We start from the raw sequence: 27517 nt of genomic DNA on the forward strand, positions 1-27517 counted from the left end.
AACATTTTTTGTTGTTATTTTAAAGCAAACCCTAGACATCAGATTGTTTCACAATAAACTCTGTAACACATAAGAACCCCCAAATTACCCAAATCAATACTGCTAACCTACTCAAAGAAAAACCCATTAATTACTTAATATCTTGTTCAATTGTCCTCAATGGTACTGATATTGTCCTTTTACAATTGGTTTGTTCCGACAAAGATACAAGCAAGGTACAAACATTGCATTTGGTTACTGTGTCTCTTAAATCTTTAAATTTATAGCAGTTCCCTGAATCCTCTCTCTTTTATGCAATTTATTTTTGAAGGTCTGTAAGTTATTTTCCCTATAGAATTCCCCTGATTCCATATTTAGCTGATTGTATTCTTGTGGTGTTAACATGGTCCTTTATCTCATACACCTGTACTTCTTGAAAACTGGTATTTAAATCTAGACACTCCATTAGATTCATTAGGTTGAAGTTAATTTTTTTTGAACAGGAATAATTCATAGCTTGTATATCATAACAGGAGATATGTATTTTTTGATTGTCAAAGTTGTGATCAGTGGATTACTAGCCTGATTCGTCCATTATAAATTTTCCAATTAGTCTTTAGTGGTTTTAGCAATGATGGCCATTGCTAGATATATTATTTTTTGAAGGTTGCAAAATAGTAATTTCTAATGTTATCATCTCTTCTGCATTTATTAGTTGTGATTATTCTATAAAAATTTTTCCTCATCAACTTTTTTATTACCCCAAAAAACAGTCCACAGAAAAGGCAGGATAAATACTTAATTCTTTTTCTTTATCAATTTTTCAAATAAGTTGTTTCCCTGGAAACCTCTAAGGTAATCAATGAGTTTTTTGTTTTACATTTTTTGGTTAATCATTGTATATTCATGAATTTAAAAATGTTTTATGTGTTTTGATCCATTCCAGTTATTATCATTCTTGCATTGTCCCATCTTTGGTCAATGAGATCCTCTTTAGTAACATTCTGATAATTGATATGGTTACATTAATTTTTGGTATTTTGTTGTTGCTATTTCAGATAGGACATGATGTTGTAGGCTCATTTTATGCATTTCCTGCCCCAGACCTAGAACCAGCTCTGGTTACTTTTAGTAGGAAAAGGTACTTAAGACCACAGTCTGCGTACTAGAGGTGATCACTATTTTTAGGCTGTCAATGTCCCTTTTTAGAGGACAGAACTAAGAGATAATACCTGAGAGAAGAAATCAGTATCAATAACATATTAAAAACACTATTAATAATCAATTTAAAAAAGCATAAGCAAGCCAAGAGAACATGGGGAAAGATGTAAATAGGTATTTCACAGATGAGAAATCCTAGAGTATAAACATTTGAAAAGACATTCAACCTCACTAGTAACCAGGGGAATACAATGGGATACCATTTCATACTCCTCAGACTGACAACAGTTATGGAACCTGACAGCATGGGCAAGGATGTGGAGCATAGGCAGCTCTTATACATTTGCAGGGGGAGTATAAATTACCACAATCACGGAAGAAGCATTTGTCCTTATTGAGTCAATATGATACGTATATGTACCTTGAGACCAACTCCTATATTCCAAGCCAGATAAACCAGGCACCCATTCACCTGGAGACCTGTGTAATAATGCTTATTGCACATTGCTTACAGTAGCAAATACTATATTAGAAACACCCCAAATACCTATCAGAAAGAGAATGGATGAAAAAAATCATAAAAACAGAGCAGTGAAAATTAAAAAAATAGAGCTATAGTATTAGCCTGGATGAATCTCATAGACAAAGTGCTCAGTGGAAAAACCAAAATGTAGAATGTAGCACACAGAATGATACTATGTTTTAAATTTAGGACTACACACACACATATGCACACATGTGAATGATAACCCCCAAATTCAGAATAGAAGTTACCCCTGGTGAAGAGAGACAGAGGATTTCAAGTGCGCTGGTAACATTTTATCTCTTAGCTGGGAGGTGGCTAAGTAGATATTCATTATTTTATTCTTTATATCTTTTTATGTTTCTAAATTTGCATATAATATGTATTTTTTTTAAAAAATGGGAGAGAACATTTGACTTGAATCAAAGGATGTGTTCAAATTCTTTCTCTGCCATTTTCTAGTGGTGACTGCTGGCGAGTTACTTCACTGCTCCAAATCTCACTCCCATCTGCGCAATGATGACAACACCTATCACAGAGGAATGCTGGGAAGGTAAATCAGATAATATGCCTTCTGCTGAGTCTAAACACAAAGTCTCAACCCAGTGCTTGAATATTTCATTTGCTTTTTGTAGAAAGGAAGAGCTTCAAAGGAGACCAAATCCTGAGGAAAACTTTAGGGCAAAAGAGTTCCTGGAGGAGCAGGAACTAGGTCTTGGGAAAGGCAGTGCATCTGACCAAGGATCTGCAGTGTAACCTCCTCCTGCCCTAATCTCTCCTCTCTCTTATGAAGTTGTCAGGAACCGGAAAAAGCAGGTAGAGAAAACAGGAAAAGGGGACTGGTCAGAGCCCTGGGGAACATCCACACATGAAGGGACATTTAAAGCAGAAAAGAATAGCCGTTGGAGACAATCTTGTTTTGCTTAGAAATCTTATGTTGCAGAAACCCTTAGAGGATACCATTCCTCTTTCTCTGGAAACTGCTTACCACATCTAGCTCTCAACAGCCATCCATGCCTGTATGAATCAGACTATACCCCCTTCTTCTGGCTATTGCTCACGAATCTAGGGGTGATCACTTGAACGCACTTTGCCAATTAGAATCCTACTTTCAAAACTTGAAATGTGACCTTGCTGTTTTCTTGGCAAGGTTCTAAAGAGAAGGCTCTAAAGTTCCCAATGCGAAGGAGTTGGCTGCCCTAGTTCCTACTCAGCCTGAGTCATGCTCACCTCTTCTCTGGATTCCGTGAGATATCCCACTATCTCAGTAACCTTTCAATAAGTTTATTTATTTTTATTGTTGCTTAAAATATAAAATAAGTGTGTTTATGTGTTTAGCAATCTAAACAAATACAAGAAAATTAGCAATAAGCAAGAGAAAACATGAGGGTAAGAGAAGTGGAGAATAGAAGTAGGAGGCCCAGAGCAGAGAATAGAGACATAATGATAAGCAAAGAAGCAATAAAATAAGGTCTCACTAGGCTGACAAAAGACATATTTTTCTCATTAAAGAGTTCCCCAAAATGACAAACCAAATGAATAAAGAAAATTATTTCATCTAGACACATCTTGGTAGATTTTCACAATACCGAGGATCAAGAGAAAATCCTATAAGCTGCCACAGATAGACAGGAAGCAAAATATTATTAAACCTCCAAAATGTATTAAGCCATGATCAGTTTTATCATTAGCAAAATACATACTAGAAGACAATGAAGTGAGGCCTTCAAAGTCAGGTGAGAAAATTATTTTAAACCTATAATTCCACCCTCTACAAATTATCAATCAAGTATGATGACTCAGGAAAGACAGAATATTTATAAACTTGAATGGGAAAAAAATTGCTCAAGGAAGTATTCCAACAAAATTAAAATGAAATATAAGAAAGACGCAAAACTGAAATACAAAGAACAGTGGCAGCTGCATCGACTCTAGAACAGTGGTCCTGAAATCTGAGTGTGCATCAGAATCACCTGGAAGTTTGTTTCAAAAAAGCTTCTCGTTGCTGTGCTCTAGCTCCAAATTTCTGATTAAGTAGGTCTGAGGTGGGGCTTTATAATTTGCATTTCCAACAAGTTGTCAGGTGATGCTAATGCTGTTGGTTCAGGGTTCATGCTCTCAGAACCACGGTCTAGGGCTTAGCTTCTCATAGTGGACCAGTATCGATTTGCACCACCTTGGCGGATGTCAGAAATGCATAATTTCAGGCCCCACCCCAGACCTGTACATCAGAATATGTAGTTTAATAAATATCTCCGGGTGATTCACAGCACACAGAAGTTAGAAAAATAATGGTTCTGGCCGGGCGCGGTGGCTCACGCCTGTAATCCCAGCACTTTGGGAGGCCGATGTGGGTGGATCACGAGGTCAGGAGTTCAAGACCAGACCAGCCTGGCCAAGATGGTGAGACCCCATCTCTACTAAAAATACAAAAATTAGCCAGGCGTGGTGGTGGGCGCCTGTAATCCCAGCTATTCAGGAGGCTGAGGCAGGGAACTGCTTGAACCCGGGAGGCAGAGGTTGCAGTGAGCCGAGATTGAGCCACTGCATCCTGGGCAATAGAGAGAGACTCCGTCTCAAAATAAAAAATAAAAAAAGAGAAAAATAATGGTTCTAGAAGAAGTAAAGAAAGTGGAAAGAAAACACAATCCACTAACCCTGAAGCTTAGGACATTTACTTTGAATGGCAGGGGTTTGTGATGTATGTATTGATCTTTCTCTATGGGGCCAATTATTCTATTAAATTCCACTATGAACAATCTTTGATATTATAAGTGCTGTATAAGGGATTTACATTTTTATGTTCAGCCCTAGACAAAGCAGTGAAGATATAATTTAGTTATAGAATAAAATACAAATTTTATAAAACTTGACATGGTAAAAGTGAGGTTGAAATATAAAGTCCAACTTCATTAGACACACAAAGTTGTGTCTAATAAAATCCTCATCTATTTAATGTGTTGGCAGATAGTGTCCAAAGTGGGTACATAAAAATATAGAAACAAATGTATGTTTTTACAGTATAAATAGCAACCACCAGAAGAAATAAAGCCAAACAAGGATCCCTGCAAATCCATGAGTTTTTTTGGGGGATCTGTGAGGCCAAAGTGTTTTCATAATAATACTAAGGTGTTTTCATTCTTACTCTCTTTTTCATTCTCACTCTCTCATGAGAGTACAGAGTATGAAAAGATGTGGATATGGTTTCAGTTTTAACATAGCAAATAACCTTTAAGAAACTAACATTTGTCAAGTTTTGGTGTAGTTCAAGGAAGAGTATAAACAATTAACTGAAAAAGTTATTTAAAAAAATTCCTTTTTTCAGAGTCCATATCTATGTGAGGTTAGATTTTCTTCAAATGTTCAACCAAAAAAACATATGTCAACAGACTGAATGTAGAAGCAAATCGGAGAATCTGGCTGTCTTCTATTATGCCAAATATTAGCATAATAGCAATATTTTGAAAATATTAGAGATTTTCAAAAATATAAAGCAGTGGGACAATGTTTTTTGTTGGAAGTTTTGTTTTACAAAAACATGTTTAAGTTAACATATAATGGGCTTACTGTTATTTTTTTTTAACAAATAAATATATAAAACATATTTTACTTAATTTTTTCTAACATGGTAAATATCAACAGATGTAACCCATATGAACAAAAGCTCTTTGGAAGTCTCAATAATTTTTAAGAGTGTAAAGGGGTCCCATGACCAAAAAGTTTGAGAACCACTGTATTGAAAAACCTTACTGTGAATTGACTCCCACATATTTCATGTTCAATACACCATTCTTTAAATTGCCAATTTCCTACTGTAAGCTTAGTCCTTGTTCTTCGGTTTCCCTGCTATTCTATCTTGTACCTCATCTCGTTTCTTTCTTCTTACTGACATGTACAGATTTTTTATTTTTTCACCATTTGACAAATCATCCCCTGGCCTTGATTTTTATCCAAACTACCCAGACCACCACGTGTTGACTCTTCTCTCTTGCTCTATTTATTCCACTTTAACCATTATTTGCCCCATTTCTTTCCTCTTGCTTGTCATCACTCCATTCTTGCCTTATTTTCTTATGTCATGTTGCAAATAGAGAAAGACACATAAAACACTTAATGTTAATATTCAGATGCAAGAACTGTACCTTGTAGTCCAAACCATCCGAACAGTTAAAGACCACACACTGGATGGCAAGAGCTTTTGCCAGATCTTTGGTAGTCTCTGTTTTCCCAGTGCCAGCAGGACCAGCTGGTGCACCCCCAAGGTCAAGCTGCAAAGCTCCCATGAGGCAAAGATAGCAACGATCCTGAAGAAAGCAATAAACTATCAATATGAAGGGAACCAACTCTGGCCACAAATTAAGGCATTTCCTTTCTATGGGGGAAGGATTATTATTTTCTATGAAAAATATAGCAGTTGAAATACACCCAAAGATCCATGCACATAATTAAATAATGCAAATCTTTGCTTTACAAAGATGTATTCATAATAAATTCTTTCAAGAGTTAATGTCATATGAAACTTTTCAAGACTTTTGATTGAAAAGCACTCTTGTGTCAATATTAACCTAAGTGATCAATAACTTACTGTGAGTGGAGTAATAACCAATCTTGGGCATGCACCCAAATATTCATAGCCGTAAGTGTACTGAGAGAGCGCCATTCTAGCCACGCAATTATCCAGGTCTATATCCCAGTAATAGCGCAGTTGTCTCTGCCAGTCAAAAGATTCAACTGTCTCCACCTGTATGTGATATACATATTAGATACACTAATTTCAGAAAGAAGTATATAATTTTACTTAAATGAAACAGTTACCTTGGATTGAACAAGTTCAGTGACTATATCTCTTGCATGCACATCAATAGTAATCAATGCAGTCAGGATGTTTCTGTGTAATTTAGGAAGACTGCCTCGAACTATTGCAGCCAGGGCATTTAATCTCTACAAATAAAAAAAACTGTCATGGTGAATTTTCCAATATCAGCTTACATATATACATTATCTCTTTCACCATTCAATTTGGAAAGACATTGCTAAAAACCAGCTAATTTTAAGAATCTATAATTTTGTGACCAAACAGGACAATACTTTTATTTAATTCCCATAAGATTTCTGTGAAATATATACTGTCTTTACCCCATTGTACATTTGAGGAAACTGAAGGTCAGAGAGCATAAGTAACTTGATGGCAGTCACACAGTTATGAAGCAGCAAAAATGAGACCTGAGTAGACATTTGCCTTGAGAAAAGCCCACGTTCTTAACCACTATGTGATGATTCTCTAGAGGAGAGTGTCCTCCCTAAAAATTAAATGTGGTTAAAGGTGATACTCTTCAGTTTTAGGGGTGATTTTCCCATTAATAATCAGAAAATCTGAGCATTTTAACCTAGCCAATGACTGGTTAAATGAAAACATTTTCAGAAAGAGTTAGATAAATTTTTACTTGATTTTTACCTAAATAATTAAATCTTTTTCAAGGAAGAGCAGCGCCTCTGAGGACCTTGCACCATTATGCTGAAATGTCACTTGGGCCAACCCTGATGAGGGACCACCTCTACACAGAGGCAAAGGAACTTTCTTTAGGGAGTCATTTCTCTTTTCTGAAGCTATGGAGATGAAATTTCTTTGAGGAATTTCATGAGAGTGTTTTCTCTTACTTCAATGAAATTGTTTTATTTGATAAATAAATATTTATTGAATATTTACATATAAATATATATAAAGTTGTTTTATTTCAATAAAGTTGTTTTATTCAATAAGGTTGTTTTATTTTTCTGTTTTAAGAGTGAATCTTTAAAAATGTAGTATTGCTTGGAAGTAGAATTGAATTTGGAGTTAAAAGAGTCGGCCTAGGTCCTAACGAGATATACCATTTGTAAATATTTTCCTTTATTCCCCAGGTTTCCTTTTCACTCTGTTGATTGTTTCCTTGCTGTGCAAAAGCTTTTAAGTTTGATGCAATCCCATTGATCTATTTTTCCTTTTGTTGCTTGTGCTTTTGGTGTTATATCCAAGAAATCAATGCCAAGCTGATGTCAAAGCTTTTCCCCTATGCCTTCTTCTAGGGATTTTACAGTTTCAGGTCTTACATTTAAATCCTTAATCCATTTTGAGTTGATTTTTGTGTATGGTGTAAGACAAGGGTCTAATTGCTCCTACAACTTATGAGCAAAAACCAAATAACCCAATTAAAACTTGAGTAAGGGAAGAGAATAGACATTTATCAGAAAAAGACATACAAAGGGCTAACCAGGTATATGAAAAAATGATCAACATCACTAATCATAAGGGAAATGTAAATCAACTCATAATGAGATGTCACCTCATAACTGTTAGGGTGATTGTTATCAAAAAAACAAAAGATAACCCATGTTGGCAAGGGCGTGGAGAAAAGAGAACCCAGGTATGCTGCCAGTGGGAATATAAACATGGTACAGCCATTATGGAAAACAATATGCTGGCTCCTCAAAAAATTAAAAATGGAACTACCATATGACCCAGTAATCCCACTCTGGTACACATCCAAAAGAAGTGAAGTCAGGATCTGGAAGAGACTATCTGCACTCCTATGTTCATTGCAGCATTATTCACAATAGCCAAAATGTGGCAATAACACAAGTGTCCATCAATGGATGAATGGATAAAGAGAATGTGAGTTGGGCATGATTATCACGCCTGTAATCCAGCACTTTGGGAGGCCAAGGCAGGAGGATCACTTGAGGGAAGCTTTTGAGACCAGCCTGAGCAATACAGTGAGACCCTGTCTCTACAAAAAATAATAATAAAAATAATTAGCTGTGTGCTATGATCGCATCCCTGCATTCCAGCCTGGGCAACAGAGTGAGATCCTGTCTCTTAAAAAAGAAAAAAATAAAAGGAAATGTGGTATACACATACAATGAAATATTTATTATTCAGACTTAAAAAAAGGAAATCCCATGACATGTGATAGCATGAATAAACCTGGAGGATATTAAGCTAAATGAAATGAGTCAGTCATAGAAGGATAATCCTGCATGATCTACTTATATGAAGTATCTAAAATAGTTAAATTCATAGAAAAAGAGTGGTGATTACAGGGAGCTAGGGAGAGGAGGAAATGTGGAGTTGCTGTTCAACAAGTATAAAGTTTTAGTGCTATTTAAATGCTATTTAGTAAAATAGCATTTCCTAGCTATAGCTAAAAGTTCTTGATGGTATTTAAATTCATTGAATTATTTATTATTTTATTGTTAGTTGCCTGACAGTTTTACAAAATAGCAGAAATAGAATTAGAGCCTAGAAATAGTAATGGCATGAATCTGGAGGTTTTCCTGGACTGAATAAACTTCCCCGAGAGGTATCCAGGAACTAGTGAATACAGTTTGTCCTTAAAAGCTGCAAACATTATAACCCTGGTGTTTTGTTCTGGAATTGTTTTTCCTCCTATTTTCACAAGTATTCACATAAATACTACACAAATATTAAGATAGTGTCTCTAAAAAATGTAAAACACAAATAATTTTAGAATTCTAAAGCTTTGTAAGAGCTATTACAAATGTCAAAGCATTAGAATTTCTGAAATAAAGTGAATTTGCATTAACTGTGCTTAAAAAAAAAACCCACCAAGACCATCTTGCAAGACAACAATGTCACTTTGTTACAGATCTCACCTCAAAATTTACTTTTTCAAAATTCTTCAGGGCCTGTATATGATTACTGTGTTCTGTTTCCAGACATTCAGTCAAATCACGACACCACATAATTTGAGAAACAGTCAGGATAACCTGCAAGAAAACATCTTTCTTAAATATGTGATGCATATCACCAAAAAAGAATTCAGGGATATGAAATGTGAGTTCGAGTTACTTGAGAAGGGTGGCCAGCAACCACCCAGTCTGTCCTCCGTTTCCCCTGATAGTCAGCGATGGCAGCTTTGCACAGGCGACGCAGAGATGTGAACATGGCTTCTTCCACTTTACGAAGCCATTCCTCTACATTGCCTCGGGCCTTGAGGCCTTTCCCCAAGCTAACCTAAAAGGTAATCAGAGCATTGATAAAGAGGCTTGTGTGGGACTTGTAAGCTGTATGCTTTCTATATTTCCATTACAGAATCCAAAGCTACATAAATGCTGAAGCCTGACCACAAATACTGAAACTTCTATTGACATTCCACTATGCATCTATCTCCTTTCACCCCACCTATTGCTTTATTTTACTGCTTCCACTTGGAGTCAACTCCCTGAAAGAGGAGTCTATATGCACTGCATGGATTTCTGCACTTATTTTCACTTTCCTACTTGCTGCTATCTGACTTTTGTCCCTGATCACTTCTATTCTTAAGTTTTCCCATGTCCTCCCAACTGAAAAGTCCAAATGACACTTTTCAGTTCTTGTATCTATTTTTTTGGACTTCCAATGGCTTGACTGTCATGGCTGTTTTGCCTTCCTTCATCTGCTCTTCTTCTAACTTCTCTTTAAATTTCATGTTTTCCCAAGATTCTATCCTTGGTCTTCCCCCTTCTCTTCTGCACCAGTGATGAGCAAATTCTTTTGCAAGAGGATCAATTCAGAACAAATAAAATGTTTATATGTTCCCATAGATACACCACTGTGTTCTTACTGGACCCAATTCCTTAGCATTTCCTTACACAGTTCCTGTGTGTGAAATGTCTCCCATGCCCACATAGAAGATACTCCCCCTTCCATCATACTTGACTTTGTGTGTGTGTGCATATGTGTGGCTCTCCTTTGTGAAGTCACTTGGTTCCTCACAGTATGCTAATATATTCACTCTCTTGGTGTTCCCCATATGCCAGGGGCTGTGCAGTGCCCTGGAGATGCTGCTGCCAGCAACTAACACTTAAATAGTGCTCACAGGGTATTGCTTTAAGTAATTTACTACACTATCCCCTGAACGGGCTCATCATTCCATTAATCAGATACAATTACTAATCCTCATCTTTTGGCTGAGATTAAGGGATAGGACTTAGTCCAAGTGGCCTGATAGTAGAACCAGTACTCTTAACCAGTCCACCAGTGTGCCTCTTGTGGAGAGTTAAATAAGACATGGTTCTAGTTTTCTCCACTCTATTTCCAACAACAGAACACATGTCTTTGTTATTGCATTTTCTGTGGTGATTTTCAGTTGTTTGTTCAACTACTTCTCTGTTAGACTTTGAGCTCTTTGAGGGCAAGAATTTTATCTTGGTTATCCATGAAACTGCTGAGCCAACAGAGTACCTGTATGCTTAGAGTGAGAATAACCCTAGAAGAGTAACAAAGTTCATCAATAAGGAAATATAAACAAAAGCACCTCACCCTTTCTCCCTCTGGTGACAGCATTGCTAAAATATCATTAGTATAAACCTTTTCTGGTTCTCCATCAATACCAGGAATCTTTCCTTCGGCAGGAGGCATGAGAGCAAATTCGAGCTTTGAAATGGAGTCGAAGCATTTCCTTAAGTGTGGCTGCACGGCCTGTGGATTTCGTGTCTGGGCCAAAATCTCCAGAAGTTCATCATTTGACAAGAAGTAAAACCTGGATTAAAGAACATCCTTAAAATATAACTTGAAATTGAAGTAAAGTCTTAGATAGACATAAAAGATAAATTCCTTAGCCACATCTCTTCCTTGTCCACCAATTTCCTGGACCTCCAATTATACTGGTCATGGGTTTCTGGGGAAGCCACATATCTCTAAACATGATTTCTGTGAAAATTAGTGATGATGCATTTAGGTGTGATGATGCATACCTAGAATTAGTGTCTAGTACATAAAAGATAGATATTGTTCATAAAATTGTAAAAATGCTAGAAACTGATGTGTTCACATATCTGTCTCACCTGGCTTTAAGCCTCCAGAGTGCAGATGTATTATTTGTTTTCCCTAAAATGTAGCCTAGTATGTCACACATACCTGGTATTCAATATATGATTTGCTGAAGAGTTAACAGATGGATGGGTGGTTGCAGGAGAACCTTATTGGGTTGTGTGAATGTGTACTGGGCCATTCTCTTAACCCAAAGGCATTTGCTATTCCCCGCAGTATGTGCTACTGTGAAAACTGGCATAATATAATTTTGCCAGCACACCATTTCCAACCATGTGAGGCTACACCTATGTAGAAATAAAACATTTATATATATTCCATATTATTACCAGCAAGATAGGTAAAGGAAATTGTAAACTTACAGAAGATTATTTTGCTATAGATTGGGGTTGGCAAGTTACAGCCCCAGGCCAAATCTGGCCCACCACTTGTTTTTGTAAATAACGTTTCATTGTCACACAGCCATGCAGACATACTGTCTGTGGCTCCCTTTGTGTTCCAATAGCGGACCTGACTACAGAGAATGTAAAGCCTACAAAGCCTTGAATATCTACTATGTGACCTTTTATGAAAAAAAATTGTTTGTCCCTGCTCTAGATAACCAAAAATATTCTAAATGCCAGACTTCATGTAATATAGTTCTTGTATTATGTTTAATCTCTCCAAATCACTCAAAAGGAATTTGATTTATTATCCCAGCTGACTATCCTAGTTCATACTAGAATAGGTTACAGCAATTAACTATTAACGTTTAAGACAGTGATTTTCAAACTTTTTTTTTTCCAATCAAGGGTCATTTTTACTGCTGTTCCTATCCCCAACTCTCTCATGTTTTAGAAGACTAAATGTACAAATCAGCATTTAGTGAATGCTCTAGATTGTTGATTGTCAACTTAGCAATATCCCTGCATCAGGGAAAAGCTGGAATGACATTTCCAGAATCTCTTTCCAGTAAGGTTTCAGATTAAATGCTGCCTATGAGATGCTCTTCTATGTGACTGAGAAGGTGGGAGGAAGCAAAGCCATTATTCCCCAACTTGAGCATGGATGACTGAAGCTGGTGGGATTTTATCCTTGGTTTTCAGGTGTCCTCCTGACAATCCCTCCCTTTCTTGTTGTAGGAAGCCGAGACTTTGGTGGCACTTCCCTGAGACGTCTGCCTGTATTTCCAGATTTCCTCAAAGTGGTCCTCAGTTCTTCCCTTCTTCTGCCTCTAGCACCAGTGAAAACTTCTAATTCCCTGCATGAAACTTGCTCTAAACACCTAGAGTGGCTTCTGAGGTTATAACTATAACCTCAACTTGATTGACAGTCATAACTACTAAAAAATATCTTAGGTTGCTTTATAAACTTACCTTGGAAAGATAACTCTTTTTGATTCTAAGTATGCCTCTAGGCACTTCTGAATTTGGTCAAGTAATGCATTATTGTTTTGAAAAGTTTCCAGAAGTCCTGTTCATTAAAAAAAATAGTATTGGTAAAACTGTGTTAAAATCAAATTTTTTTCTGAAAAAAAATCACTTTAAAATGTAATCAATTTATGAATCTTCTCCCTAGAAAACTATTTAATAAAACTCTTATAAAAATATGCTTTGAATTATCCAAACCTAAAGTTAAAATGAGTCATGGAATTGCAATGGCAATAAAAAAATTACAATCACATCATCAGCAAAAGCTGACAGTTTGACTCCCTGTTTACCAATCTGGATGTCCAGACAGTAACTGCTGTCTTCAAGAGACTCACCTAACACATAAGGAATCACATAAACTTAAGGTAAAGGGGTAGAAAAAGATATTCCATGCAAATGGACACCAAAAGTGGGTAGGAGTAGCTATTCTTATTTAAGACAAAACAAATTTTATAGCAACAACAGTTAAAAAAAGACAAAGAAGGATATTATATAATGATAAAAGGACTTTTCCAACAAGAAAATATCACAGTTCTAAATATGTATGCACCTAACACTAGAGCTCCCAAATTTATAAATTTATAAAACAATTACTACCAGACCTTAGAAATGAGATAGACAGCAACACAATAATAGTGGGGGACTTCAGTACTCCATTGACAGCACTAGACAGGTCATCAAGGCCGAAAGTCAACAAAGAAACAACTTAAACTATACCCTAGAACAAACGGACTCAACAGATATTTACAGAACATTCTACCCAACAAATGCAGAATATACATTCTATTCATCAGCACAGAATATTCTCCAAAATAGACCATATGATAAGACACAAAACAAGTCCCAATAAATTTAAGAAAATCAAAATTATATCAAGTACTCTCTCAGACCACAGTGGAATAAAATTGGAAATCAACTCCAAAAGGAATCCTCAAAACCATACAAATACGTAGAAATTAAATAACCCTAAAGACTTATCCAAAAAGCTCCTAGACCTGATCATTGAATTCAGCAAAGTTTCAGGATACAAAATTAATGTACGCAAATCAGTAGCTCTGCTATACACTAACAGTGATCAAGCTGAAAATCAAATCAAGAACTCAACCCCTTTTACAATAGCTGCAAGAAAATAAAATAGCTGCCAAAAAAAAAAATACTTAGAAATATACCTAACCAAGGAGGTGAAAGACCTCTACAAGGAAAACTACAAAACACTGCTGAAAGAAATCATACAACACAAACAAATGGAAACACATCCTATGTTCATGAATGGGAAGAATCAACATTGTGAAAATGACCATACTGCCATAAGCAATCTATAAACTCAATGCAATTGTCATAAAAATAACACCATAATTCTCACAGAGTTAGAAAAATATAATTCTAAATTTCATATGGAACCAAAAAAAAGAGCCCACATAGCCAAAGCATGACTAAGCAAAAAGAACAAATCTGGAGGCATCACATTACCTGACTTTAAACTATTCTACAAGGCCATAGTCACCAAAACAGCATGGTACTGGTATAAAAATAGGCACTTAGACCAACGGAACAGAATAGAGAACCTGGAAATAAAGCAAAATACTTATAGCCAACTGATCTTTGACAAAGCAAACAAAAACATAAAGTGGGAAAAGGATACCCTATTCAACAAATGGTGCTGGGATAACTGGCAAGCCACATGTAGAAGAACGAAACTGGATCCTCATCTCTCACCTAAAAATCAAATCAAGATAGATCAAAGACTTAAATCTAAGACCTGAAACCATAACAATTCTGGAAGATAATATTGGAAAAACCCCTCTTGACATTGGCTTATGCAAGAACTTCATGACCAAAACCCAAAGGCAAATGCGACCAAAACTCAAAAGCAAATGCAACAAAAGCAAAGATAAATAGATGAGACTTAAACTAAAAAGTTTCTGCACAGCAAAAGAAACAGTAAGCAGAGTAAACAGACAACTCACAGAGTGGGAGAAAATCTTCACAATCTGTACATCTGGCAAAGGACTAATATCCAGAATCTGCAAGGAACTCAAATCAGCAAGAAAAAAAACAAACAATCCCTTCAAAAAGTGAGCTAAGGACATGAATAGACAATTCTCAAAAGAAGGTATACAAATGGGCTATAAACATGAAAAATGCTCAACATCACTAATGATCAGGGAAATGCAAATCAAAACCACAATGCGATACCACCCTACTCCTGCAAGAATAGCTATAATAAAAAAAAATAGATGTTGGTGTGGATGTGGTGGAAAGGGAACACATTTACACTGCGGGTGGGAATGTAAACTAAGACAGCCACTATGGAAAACAGTGTGGGGAATCCTTAAAGAACTGAAAAGTAGATCTACCGTTTGATCCAGCAATCCCATTACTGGGTATCTACCCAGAAGAAAAGAAGTCATTATATAAAAAAGATTCTTGCACACGCATGTTTATAACAGCACAATTTGCAATTGCAAAAATATGGAACCAGTCCCAATGCACATTAATCAATGAGTGGATAAAGAAAATGTGTGTAGATATACCATGGCATACTACCTCAGCCATAAAAAGGAATGAAATAACGGCATTTGCAGCAACCTAAATTGATTTGGAGACCATTATTTCAAGTGAAGTAACTCAGGAATGGAAAACCAAGCATCATATGTTCTCACTCATAAGTGGGAGCTAAGGTATGAGGACACAAAAGTGTAAGAATGATACAATGGACTTAGGCAAGTGGGGGAAAGGATGGGAGGGAGCTGAGGGATAAAAAGATAAAAGACTACGCATTGGGTACAGTGTACACTGCTTGGGTGGTGGGTGCACCAAAATCTCAGAAATCACCACTAAAGAACTCATTCATAGAACTATACACCGCCTGTTTCCCCCAAACCTATTGAAATAAAAATAAATAAATAAATAAAATGCAATGGCAGTAGTATGGTCTTTTCAATAAAAGGTACTAAGTTAACTGAAAAATAAAGAGATAATTTTAAGTAAAAGTAAAATCTACTGTTAAGATTTTAAAAGCTTTGGTATTATTTGATAAAGGAATGCTCTATTACATTAAAATGGGGGGAATTGACTAAGAATTTTAACTATTACCTTTAATAATAATATGAAGTATTTACCAAGTATGAACAAGTATATTTAATATGAAACATATTTAGCTGGTGTATCCCACTTTTGGGGGGCTAGGAGTACAAAACCAAAGCCAAGCAGTTGCCTTCTCCTTGACTCTCCAAACCAAGCCAGTCTCTATACCTACTCATTGTCTGTCACTTTCTTACTGGTATCTTTTCTGTATCCTCTGCCATCTTTAAATGCCAAAATTGTGGTGATGGGATACTATTTCTTTATCGCTAAACTACAGCTCCTTAAGGAATAAGATCCATGTCTTATTTATCTTTGTAGTTTTGGTGCTTATCATAGTAGCTGGTGTCCCCACCTGCCCAAGAATCAAATCCACAGTCTTGATCATGGTTTCCAAGGCTCTATGTAATCAAGGACCCAGTCTGATGCCCAGTCCCCACCTAAGCACTCTTGCCTCTCTTGCTTCACCTCCTAAGCCCTTCTTCTGCATTCCACTTCAGCTCGCATTGGCTTCCTTGCAAACAATTGGGCATGTGAAGCATGCACTCACCTTGGGAGCCTTGCCTTTGATCTTCCCTCCTTCTTTAACAATGTTCCCTTTGGTCACATACATGACTCATTCCCTCATTCCTGCAGGTTTCTGCTCAAAAGCCACTTTATCAAAAAAGCCTTCTGTCACAGACACACACACACACTCTCTCTCTCTCTCTCACCCATTTACCCTACTTTATTTTTCTTCATAGCTTTATCATCCCCTGAAATGATCTATATGTCTCTGTTCTTATCTTACATCCTTAGGAGCAGATGTATTTTTGAATCATATTTTTTTTCATTTCAGAAGTTATATTTTATAACAAGTCTAGTAGGGACTGGGACAGCACTCTGTAATCTAACATATTAGTTTTCACAGCAAAATGTTTCAACATGACAAGTGAGTGCAGTAGACAGAATAATGGCCCCCTAGAGATGTTCATGTCTTAATCCCCCAAACCTGTGAATATGTTAGTATACATGGAAAAGAACTTTGCAGGTGTGATTAAGTTAAGGATCATGGATGGAGAGACTGTCCTGGATCGTCTGGTGGACTGATCGATCATACATGGGTCATTATAAGCAGGAGGCGGGAAGGTCAGAGGCTGATAAGGAGATGTGATGACAGAAACAGAGATCAGTGTCCTGAGATTACAGGCTGGAAGAAGGCCATGAGCCAAGGAATGTGGGCTGCCTCGAAAAGACCCAAAGAGTTTTCAATTCTATTACTCCATGTAACATTTCTTTTCCATTTCTGTCTTATGTCAGAGTTTTTGGGCAAAGAGTGCAGCCCAGCAAACTGCAGGGAAGCTGTCTGAGGATATTTACCAGGATGGGCCATGTGCTGCTGTTTCCTGAACAACAGGCAAGCTTGCCAAGGCTTTTACTTTAAGCATAAAGTTCAACAGCCACATATGTGCACCCTGAAAGACTTTGATTCCACATCCACAGAAATGGAACTTATTAAAACACATTTCAACCTTGAGACTAGAAATGTAATAAGTGGTAGTATTTTTAACTAGTTTTAATGAATTCATTAAAAATAAAGTGTGGACATTTTTGTGGCTATAAATCTGTGGAGGAGCTTTAATAGAATACATCAAGCGAAGGCAAATATTTGTCTCGTCGTCAAAATTCTGAGATGAAAACATCGCTGATGTTTTCAACATCCCCAAATCATAAAAACAGCAAAAATAGCAGATTCTCCTTTTCCAAAAAGGAGATTCTCCTTTTCCAAAAAAAAAAAGCAGATTCTCCTTTTCCAAAACTACAAACTAAGCTGAGAGATAATAATAATAAAAAAAAGTCCAGTGTTCCGTTGACATTGCTTAGCAAGTGTGTCAAATGAAAGGATTCCTAGTCATCCATGCTGACTAGAATCAAGGGTTGAATGGACTGTATGTTATTAGATTCCCAGAGAAACATTTTAGGTGACTGTAGTCTTTTTGCTTGTTTGGAATTTTGTTTCATACCTGGCTGAGTAGCGGCTCGAAGAGCATTAGGCAGCCGATTCACCTTTCTCATGATTTCTTTCCATGACTTATCCACCTGAAGGAACATCTTGGCCTCTGCAGGCAATTGCCTCTGAATGTCTGGAGCATTGAAAATACTTTCTAGGTAGAGCCAGTTTCTCTGGCAGGTCAGCCACTCTTCCTAGGAGAAAAATATGGACACTGTCAGATTTTAATTCCCCAATTAAAAACATATGGTTACAGTAAAAATCATGACACAGGGAATCACTGTATCTTTTTCCTTGAGGGTGGTGTTATGACTCCTCACAGGTCCTTTGAAATTAAATTCCTTACAAGGTCCAAGATTCACCTTAGTCTGATTTCATCCCACTGTCTACTGAGCAGAGTTCTAATGGGTCTTCCATGTGGTTACCAGAATGGATCCAGAGAAATATGATTAAAATACCCACAGGAGAGATTCAGGGGGCAGCACGATGCCTACTCAAGGAAATCTGAAGGGAAGAGGAAAGTTCAGCGACCATTTTCAAACATACACAAGATTAGCATGAAAAAATTTTGTTTTTTTCTTTTATCTCAACTATGTGTTCATTCTTCCTTCACCTTTCTTTAAAAATGAATTTTTTTTTTAAAAACCCTGCTCATGACAGCATATGTAGTAAATATAGAAGACTGGAAGAAGAAAATCATGCATTCCCTCTGCTTTTAGACAATCACTGTTAATAAAATAAATCAGAAATATAGGGTCAGAAATCAAATGTCTGTAGACCTCACCTTTCCTCTGTGCCTCCTGCTATTACTGCATGTGTGTGCCCAAAATCCATGAAAGAGTTCCTCACTTCTCACTCTAGGTTTGGGAGTAAGCCCAAATGTCACAACCACTTCCTGGTTTGTCTCAGGTCTCACACTTTCCAAGCAATTCATTCTCTGGGAGGTCCTCACTAATCAGCTCAGGCTTCTTTCAGGGACCCTCTATGAAAACGTTTCCCTTGACTTTGACCTGTAGTCCCTCCCTTCACAGGGCTTAATCATCAGTCCAGAAGGCTGAACAGGACTCAGACAATGTGGTTTGTTGAAGAAGATGAATTTCTGAGAAAGTTCTCTTTGAAACAAAGTTGGCACAGGTTATCTTTTCCCTCTTACTGACTTTATTATTTCATAGATAACTTATCATATTAGCATGTCTAGAAACGTAAACATAATTAAGTCAAGCTAAATATCTGAAGTCTAAGAAAGAGATTGGATGGGAACAAAATGAGATTAGTGTAAGTGGGTTCTTTGTTTTGCTGTGGGACAATCAAAGGTGGAATAAAATCAAAAGGACATGTGCACCACAAGGAAAGATTCCAAGGAGACTTCAAGCAACAATGAGCATTCTTCCAGTAAATATAAAGTCGTTGTAGCAAGACTCATAAGGTGGCCCCCAAGATGTGGCATTCACATCCCTGTGTAATCCTCTCTCCTTGAATGTGGGTGCCATCTGTGACTTGCTCCCAGGTGCTATGGGATGTGGCAAAGGTAACAGAATGTACATAATTATGTTTATGTTATATAAGACTGTAATAGTCATCTTGCTAGGATCCTTTTTTCTTCCTTGCTAGATTGATGCAGCCAGTGGTCATGTTGGGGAAGCTCACATATAAAGAAAAAACTGTGGGCAACATCTAGGAGCTGAGGATGGCCTCCAGCTGAGTGCCAGCAAGAGATTGAAGCCCTTAGCCCAGAATTCCAAGAAAATAATTTCTGCCAACAACTGGAGTGAGCTTGGAAGTGGGTCATTCCCCAGCTAAACTTCTGATGAGAACGCAGTCTGGCTGACATCTTGATTGCAACCTTGTGAGACCCTGAGCAAGAGGCCTCAGTTAAACCATGCCTGAACTCCTGAGCCACAGAAACTGTGAGATAATAAAGGTATATTGTTTAAGTTTGTAGTATTTGTTTCACAGCAAAATAATAATATGGGCATGCTTTGTTTTATTGTGCTTCATTTATTGCATTTTGCAGATATTGCATTTTTCACAAATTGAAGTTTTGTGGCAACCCTGCATCAAGAAAGTTAATTCATGCCATTTTTCCAACAACATGTGCTCACTTTGTCTCTGGGTCAAAATTATTACAATTACCAATTGTCTTTGGTAATTCTTGCAATATTAAAAATATTATTATTAAACATTATTATTATTATTATATCTGTTATGGTGATCTGTGATCAGTGATCTTTGATGTTATGATTATAATTGTTTGGGGTGCCATGAAGCATGCTTATATAAGATGGCAAACTTAATTGATAAGTACTATGTCTGTTCGTTCTTTGTGCTCCACTGACTGGCTGTTCCCCTGTTCCCCATCTCATTTTTTCTCCTCAGTGCCCCCTGTTATTCCCTGAGACATAACAATATTGAAATTAGGCCAATTAATAACACTACAATGGCCTTTAAGTGTTCAAGTGAAAGGAAGAGTCACATGTCTCTAAATTAAAAGTTAGAAATGATTAAACTTAGTTACGAAGGCATGTCAAAAGCCAATATAGGTCAAAACTTAGCCTCTTGCACCAAACAATTAAGACAGTTGTGAATGCAAAGGAAAAGTTCTTGAAGGAAATTAAAAATGCAACTTCAGTGTAGACACAAATGATAAAAGCCAAAACCCTCTTTCTGATTTGGAGAAAGTTTGAATGGTTTGAATAGAAGATCAAACCAACCATAACATTCCCTTAAGCCAAAGCCTAGTCTGAGGCAAGACCCTAACTCTTTTCAATTTTAAAAAGGCTAAGAGAGGTGAGGAAGCTGTGGAAGTAAAGTTCGAAGGTAGCAGAGGTTGATTCACGAGACTGAAAGAAGCTATCGCTATAACATAAAAGGGCAAGGTGAAGCAGCAAGTGCTGATAAAGCTGCAGCAAGTTATCCAGATGATTTAGCTAAGATCATTGACGAAGGTGGCTACTCTCAACAACAGGTTTTCAATGAAGACAAAATAGCCTTCTATTAGAAGAAGATGCCATGTAGGACTTTTATAGCTAATGAAGATTAGCCAATGCCTGGCTTCAAAGATTCAAAGGACAGGCTGACTCATGTTAGGGATAAATGCAGCTGGTGACTTTGAGTTAGAACCAATGCTCATTTACCATTCAAAAAATCTCATGGCCCTTAAGAATTATGCCAAATCTACTCTGCCTGTGCTCTAAAAATGAAACAACAAAGCCTGTGTGACAGCACATCTGTTTACAGCATGATTTACTGAATATTTTAAGCCTACTGTTGAGACCTACTGCTTAGAAGAAAAGGCTTCTTTCAAAATATTACTGTTCATTGACAATGGACCTGGTAACCCAAGAGCTCTTATGGAGATGTACAAGGAGATTAATGTTGCTTTCATGCCTGCTAACACAACATCCGTTCTACAGCCCATGGATTAAGGAGTACTTTCAACTTGAAAGTCTTATTATTTAAGAAATACATTTTGTAAGGCTATATCTGCCATAGACAGTAATTCCTCTGATGGATCCGGGAAAAGTGAATTAAAAAACCCTCTAGAAAGGGCTCATCATTCTAGATGCCATTGAAAATATTTGTCATTGATGGGAGGAAGTCAAAATATCAACACTAATAGGAGTTTGGAAGAAGTTGACTCCAACCCTCACAGATGACTTTGAGGGATTCAAGACTTCAGTGGAGGAAATAACTGCAGATATGGTGGAAATTGCAGGAGAATTAGAATTAGAAGTAGAGCCTGAAGATGTGACTGAATTGCTGCAATCTCATGATAAAACTTGAATAGATGAGGACTTGCTTCTTATGGATGAGCAAAGAAAGTGGTTTCTTGAGATGGAATCTATTCTTGGTGAAAATGCTATAAACATTGTTGAAATGACAACAAAGGATTTAGGATATTACATAAACATAGTTGATAAAGCAGAAGTAGGGCTTGAGAACATTGACTCCAATTGTGAAAGAAGTTCTGTCATGGGGAAAATGCTATAAAATATTGCCTGCTACAAAGATTTTTTTTTTAATAAAAGGAAGAGTCAATGAATGTGGCAAACTTCATTGTTGTCTTATTTTAGGAAATTGTCACAGCACCCCCAACCTTCAGCAGCCACCCATCAACACTGAGGCAAGATCTTCCACCAGCCAAAAGATGACGAGTCGCTGAAGGCTCAGATAATCATTAGCATTTTTTAGCAATATAGTATTGCACAATTAATGGACTACAGTACACTATAAACATAACTTTTAAAAAAATAATTTCAACTTATATTTTAGATTCAGGGGTTACATGTGCAGGTTTGTTAAATGGGTATGCCGTGTAATGCTGAGGTTTGAGGTATGAACAATCTTGTCATTCAGAGAGTGAGCATAATATCCTATAGGTAGTTTTTCCACCCTTGCACCCTTCCTCTCTCCCCTCTTTAGTGGTCTCCAGTGTCTATTATGTCTATCTTTATGTCCATGTGTTCCCAATTCAACATAACTTTTATATGTTCTTGGAAACCAAAAAATTCATGTGGCTTTCTTTATTGCAACATTTGGGTTATCATAGTGGTTTGGAACCAAATCTACAATATCATTGAAGTATACCTATGCAAGGGCGATGGTAATAGCATTAAGCTGTATAATTACGTAAAGAAGAGCTCAATACCTGTGCATTTCCCTTACATTCTAAACACAATAACGTCCACAATTAAAACTTACATTTTAAAACCATATAATATTTAAATAATGAAACAAATAATTTCTAAGGTCCTTGTAACTCTCCAATTCTGAGTGTATGAATCAAAATTATTCTTACTCACCAGTGTTTGATTAAATAAAGCAAGTTGTTTTTGCCATTCATCCACTCGAGTTTTCAGTGGACCAACGTAACGTGATGAGGCAAGAGTTGCAACATTGATGGTGCTATCATCAAGAAGGACCTTTAAAGGAAGGGGAAGACAATACATGCAGCACCCAGTATTTGTGCTTTCAGTAATATTTCGGATACATAATCCCAAGTGTCTACTTAAAAGTCAACTCTTTGAATTAACAGCTTAGCCCCTCTTACTGTTTCCTACTCATCAATTTCCCCTCATTATTCACATCCTTGTGGCACCATGATGTTCTTTCAAAGGTCACCTAGGACTTCTGATTGCCAAATTTCTGCTGATCCTGTAATTAATAATGGCACAAGTTTTTGTTTGGTTTGACACTTTTCCTCTCTCCCTTCACTATTAGGTAACTTTTACCTTCTTAACACAATTTGGTCACCTGGGCTTGCCTTTATTTCTCAAAATATCATATACTGGCAAAATTAGCTGTCTTCTGTCCAATGAGTTATCACTTTCTCTCAATTATCTCAAGGAAGAGAGAATCGAACTCATTCATATCAAGCTCTGAATGGTTATACACAGTTTCTCCTCCACCTCCCTCCCCTACTACTCCCCTTTATACAATAGCATCTCTCACGGAGCATGTGAATTTTTAAAAATGTGCTTGTTAACCTGAAAGATGTAATGGTCCATTTCAATTATAAGCTTTTTGAGAGTAGAACCCTCACCACATGATGTCAATTGGCCTAAACTTACTGACCTCTTTGACTCTACTCTCCCATCCCCTGTGCAGAGTGATGTCTGGTCTTTCTCTTCCAACCTACACCTGGAAAAGCTATTTTATCTCTAATTCTGGCCTGGATACACCCTATTAGGCCAGGGCTTTGCCTTCTAAGTTGGGCTATGTGACCCAGCTCCCTTTGCTAAACAAATGTGCCTTCAGATTTTAAATGATAAAGACTATTCCAAACACATGAGTTAGATTTATTTTCTTTTGTGGTTGACAGAGTGTGGCCATTGTTTCCTAATTCTAATAAATTCAAGTGAATTTAGCCTTTTAGTGTGCTATAAACATGAAATGCTCATTCAGGTTTCTTTGCCTTGTTTACAGGGTTTGAAGTGCCCCTTATTTTTTTCTATGTCTATCAAATCCCATCTAATATTTAAGATCCAGCTTGTTATGACTGGTCTAGGAAACATGCTCTGATCACTTCAGCTGTAACTGTTCTCTTTGTTTTTCCAAATTCCTCAATAGTTACCAACTACAGGTTGCAACTCTTACATATATATGAAATTTTTAATGCTTTGTTAAATATTTCACGTACAAGCATTTATGTCAATTATTTGCATTCATTTTGCTTTCTCAATTAGATTTTTCTTATTAAGTGACTCTCACGTTTTATTCCCTCATCATAATCTCTCACAGAAGATTTAAGACTAGGTGTGGCTGGGATCTTTACCATAAGTTTTCAATAACCCAGTTACCCACCTGTATGTCATCTGTGCCGCCCAGGATAAACACATCTTTGGAGTCACGGTGAGGCAGAATGACAAATTCAGTTGTTTTCCAAGAGTCCTCCACCTTAGAAATAATTCAAGTCTTAGGATATCTAAATTCAGTGTGTTTAGATACTCAATAAATGCATGTGAAATGAAATAAATAAAAACTCCATAATTATCCCATTTTCCTCCTTATTGCTCTCTAAAATTATTATTATTTTTTTTTTGAGATGGAGTCTCGCTCTGTTGCCCAGACTGGAGTGCGGTGGCACAACCTCGGCTCACTGCTAGCTCCACCTCCTGGGTTCATGCCATTCTCCTGCCTCAGCTTCCTGAGTAGTAGCTGGTACTACAGGCACCTGCCACCACACCTGGCTATTTTTTTTTTTTTTGTATTTTTAGTAGAGACGGGGTTTCACCATGTTAGCCAGGATGGTCTTGATCTCCTGACCTCGTGATCTGTCTGCCTTGGCCTCCCAAAGTGCTGGGATTACAGGCATGAGCCACCATGCCCGGCCTGCCCTTTAAAATTCTTAAAATCTTCTTCTTGGATAGATGACACTAATTTGCTTAATTTTATTTGATTGACATTAACACATATACTTTGACAGAAAAAAAATTCCTTTTATGCAGAGGGTTAGTAGGTGTGTATATATTTTTGGGGTAAGGAGATAGTATCATAACTAGGAAAATCTTAATGTGTTTTGAAGCATTTAACAGATTTCTCTGGTAGCTTGGAAGATAACATATTTGGGTTTAAAATATCATTCTTGGTATATGATTTCTTACATAAGCATGCACATTTCAAACCTTGTGGCCATCAAGTTCCTATGTGTTATAGGATAAGCAGAAGGAGGAGATTTTTAGAGGTGATAACAGTAATATCTGTTGTAAGGAAACAACAGAGGGATGACTGATAATGAGAGAGTGAAAGCTGCAACGTTGAAAAATCCATCCAGATCACCAAATGTTGAATTTGAAAACTTTCACATTCCCTAATGGTATATAGATAAATATATATTCCAGATTTACCTTTCTAAGAATTGCTTCTAAGGCAGCTTCTCCAGAAGCCTGTCCAGATATGTCCTGGATTTCTTGACCAAAGTCAAAAACATGCAACTGGGAGAGCCTCTCCAAGGTTAATGGAATTTCAGCATCCACTAGAGTGGCATCAACTGTTTGTTCAATAGCTGCCCAATGTCTTGCCTTCAAAGTCGGGTTCCTCAAGTCAATGATAACTGGAAGCTGAAAAACAAACACTCTCAGAGACACGAAGCTTTTTATCTTAAAAATATAACCCAAAGGTTCTGGTTTCAATTTGTGCATGTAGAGAGCTGGAAAGAGCACCACTTACCCTCTTTCCACAAAGCAAAATCTGGATGACTGCAAATTAATGACTCTAACTGAGCCTATTAGAAAACCAAGTTTGCGGGGGCAGAACCAACTCCAAATTTGGAGAGAGATTGATACCGACAGGTTTCTCCACAAGAAGAAACAGCAACTGAAAATTTTTCTACCTGGGGCAGATTCCTTGGGATGACATACAAACTATTAAGAAGATTCAGCTAAATTTTAAAAGTAGAGTGCTAAATATTAAGTGCGGGATAGAATGAGAATGGAAAATCTCTGAGCCTACAAATACAGTGGAGATTGACAGTGAAGACTGAAAGAAAGGACTCCCAAGAAAGCTTCCCTTATGATGCTGGCTTGGGGAGGGAAACAGTGGCCATTATAGTAGCTCCAACAAATTTATCTGCCTTAGCTCCCTTGTGGAACAAATCCCTTGATGTACAGGGAAAAGAGTAACAAACTGTGCCACCTTAAGGCACTAGTGATAACTCATTGAAGATATCTCTTCCTATAACTGGAGAAATAGAACATGGAAAAAAACAATTTACCCTTGGGGGAGGGACAAAAATAAGTGCTAGGCTCAGCACTACAGCTAGAAAAGGGAGAGGAGCAACTGTGATAGGAATTCTGAGAAAAAGAGCTACAGTGCCTTGTAAGATAAAGGTTTAATGAGAACATGAGGGAATGTTCCTTCTCACCTGTGCCACCAGGTTATCAAATATTGAGCAAAAATAGCAGTGGGATACAGAGTGGAAAGCTGCAAGTGACAGATTCTCAGTGAGCACAACACAAAGGTAAGACCCAAGGTCAGAGGAAAATAGAAATTGAGAAAATAACCTTTGGTAAACCAGCCCAACCCTAAATTCGAGGTATCACTAGAAAAATCTGAAGCCTGTGGTGCACTGAAGGTAACCATAGCAACATCAACCCTTAAACCTAGCCCAGTTCCTAATTAGATTTAATGCAACATGTTACACAAAAATCCAAGTAGAAGAAGAGGCATGCTCATTTCCAAGCACAAATATTATTTGCTTTGGTATTTACTGTACTATATAAGATACCTGGCTTTGAACAAAAAATTAAGATGCATGTAAAAAGGCAAGAAAAACCACACATCTAAGAGGCAAGACAATAATCAGACCCAGAAATGACACACATGTTGGAAGTAGATGATTTAAAATAACTATGATTAATATGTTAAAGGTTCTAATGGAAAAGACAGATAAGCAAAATCAGTTGGGAAATGTCAACAGAGAGATGGAAAGTACAATTACAAATCGAACAAAAATGCTAGAAATAAAAAAAACAGTATAAGAGATAAAGAATGCCTTTAAAGGGTTTAATACAGCCAAGGAATGAATGAACTTGAAGATAAGTGAGTATAAATTCCAGAAACTGACACACACAGAAAAAAGAGGGAAAAGAAAAAATAAAAACAAAACAGAGCATCCAAGACCTGTGGGACAATGTCAAACAGCCTAAAGTACATATCATAGAAATCACAGAAGAAGAAGAGAGAGAGAAAACAGAGCAGAAGAAATGCTTGAAAAATACCAGCTGCAAAAATTTTCAAAATTAAAAACAAACACCAAATCACAGATCCAAGAAACTCAGAGAACATCAAGCAAAATAAATTTGAACAGTAACAATAGCACATGCACACCTAGGCATACTCTATTCCTAACTGATGAGAATCAAGACGAAGCCCATTAAATTATCTAGCAATTTAATTTTGTATAAGCAAAACAAAACATTTTGTATCAAAATGTGTCACTTGAGCCACTCGTAACTCCATCTAGTCAGAACCCTGTCTTTACTAATATTTTTCACTACATTTTCTTGTAATTTTATTTACCAGACCTTTACATTGGAGAAAAGCACCAACAGCAGCAGCCA

At 37.0% G+C, this 27517-nt stretch overlaps 1 protein-coding gene across 2 annotated transcripts in view; it reads right to left on the reverse strand.

Annotated features, from left to right (window-relative positions):
- The window catches only part of DNAH6 (dynein axonemal heavy chain 6), a 322627-nt gene that overhangs the window by 207504 nt on the left and 87606 nt on the right, over positions 1–27517 (reverse strand). For both annotated transcript variants that reach the window (XM_054474947.1, XM_054474946.2), the window contains 11 exons: positions 25304–25516; positions 24261–24353; positions 22760–22879; positions 17971–18151; positions 12830–12926; positions 10965–11184; positions 9513–9677; positions 9317–9430; positions 6479–6604; positions 6249–6404; positions 5806–5967 (listed from right to left, as the gene is read on the reverse strand). In XM_054474947.1, coding sequence (XP_054330922.1) covers positions 5806–5967; positions 6249–6404; positions 6479–6604; positions 9317–9430; positions 9513–9677; positions 10965–11184; positions 12830–12926; positions 17971–18151; positions 22760–22879; positions 24261–24353; positions 25304–25516 — 1647 coding nt within the window. The remainder of the gene's footprint in view (positions 1–5805; positions 5968–6248; positions 6405–6478; positions 6605–9316; positions 9431–9512; positions 9678–10964; positions 11185–12829; positions 12927–17970; positions 18152–22759; positions 22880–24260; positions 24354–25303; positions 25517–27517) is intronic.

The sequence above is a fragment of the Pongo pygmaeus genome, chromosome 12 (assembly GCF_028885625.2).
Source record: "Pongo pygmaeus isolate AG05252 chromosome 12, NHGRI_mPonPyg2-v2.0_pri, whole genome shotgun sequence".
NCBI lineage: Eukaryota > Metazoa > Chordata > Mammalia > Primates > Hominidae > Pongo > Pongo pygmaeus.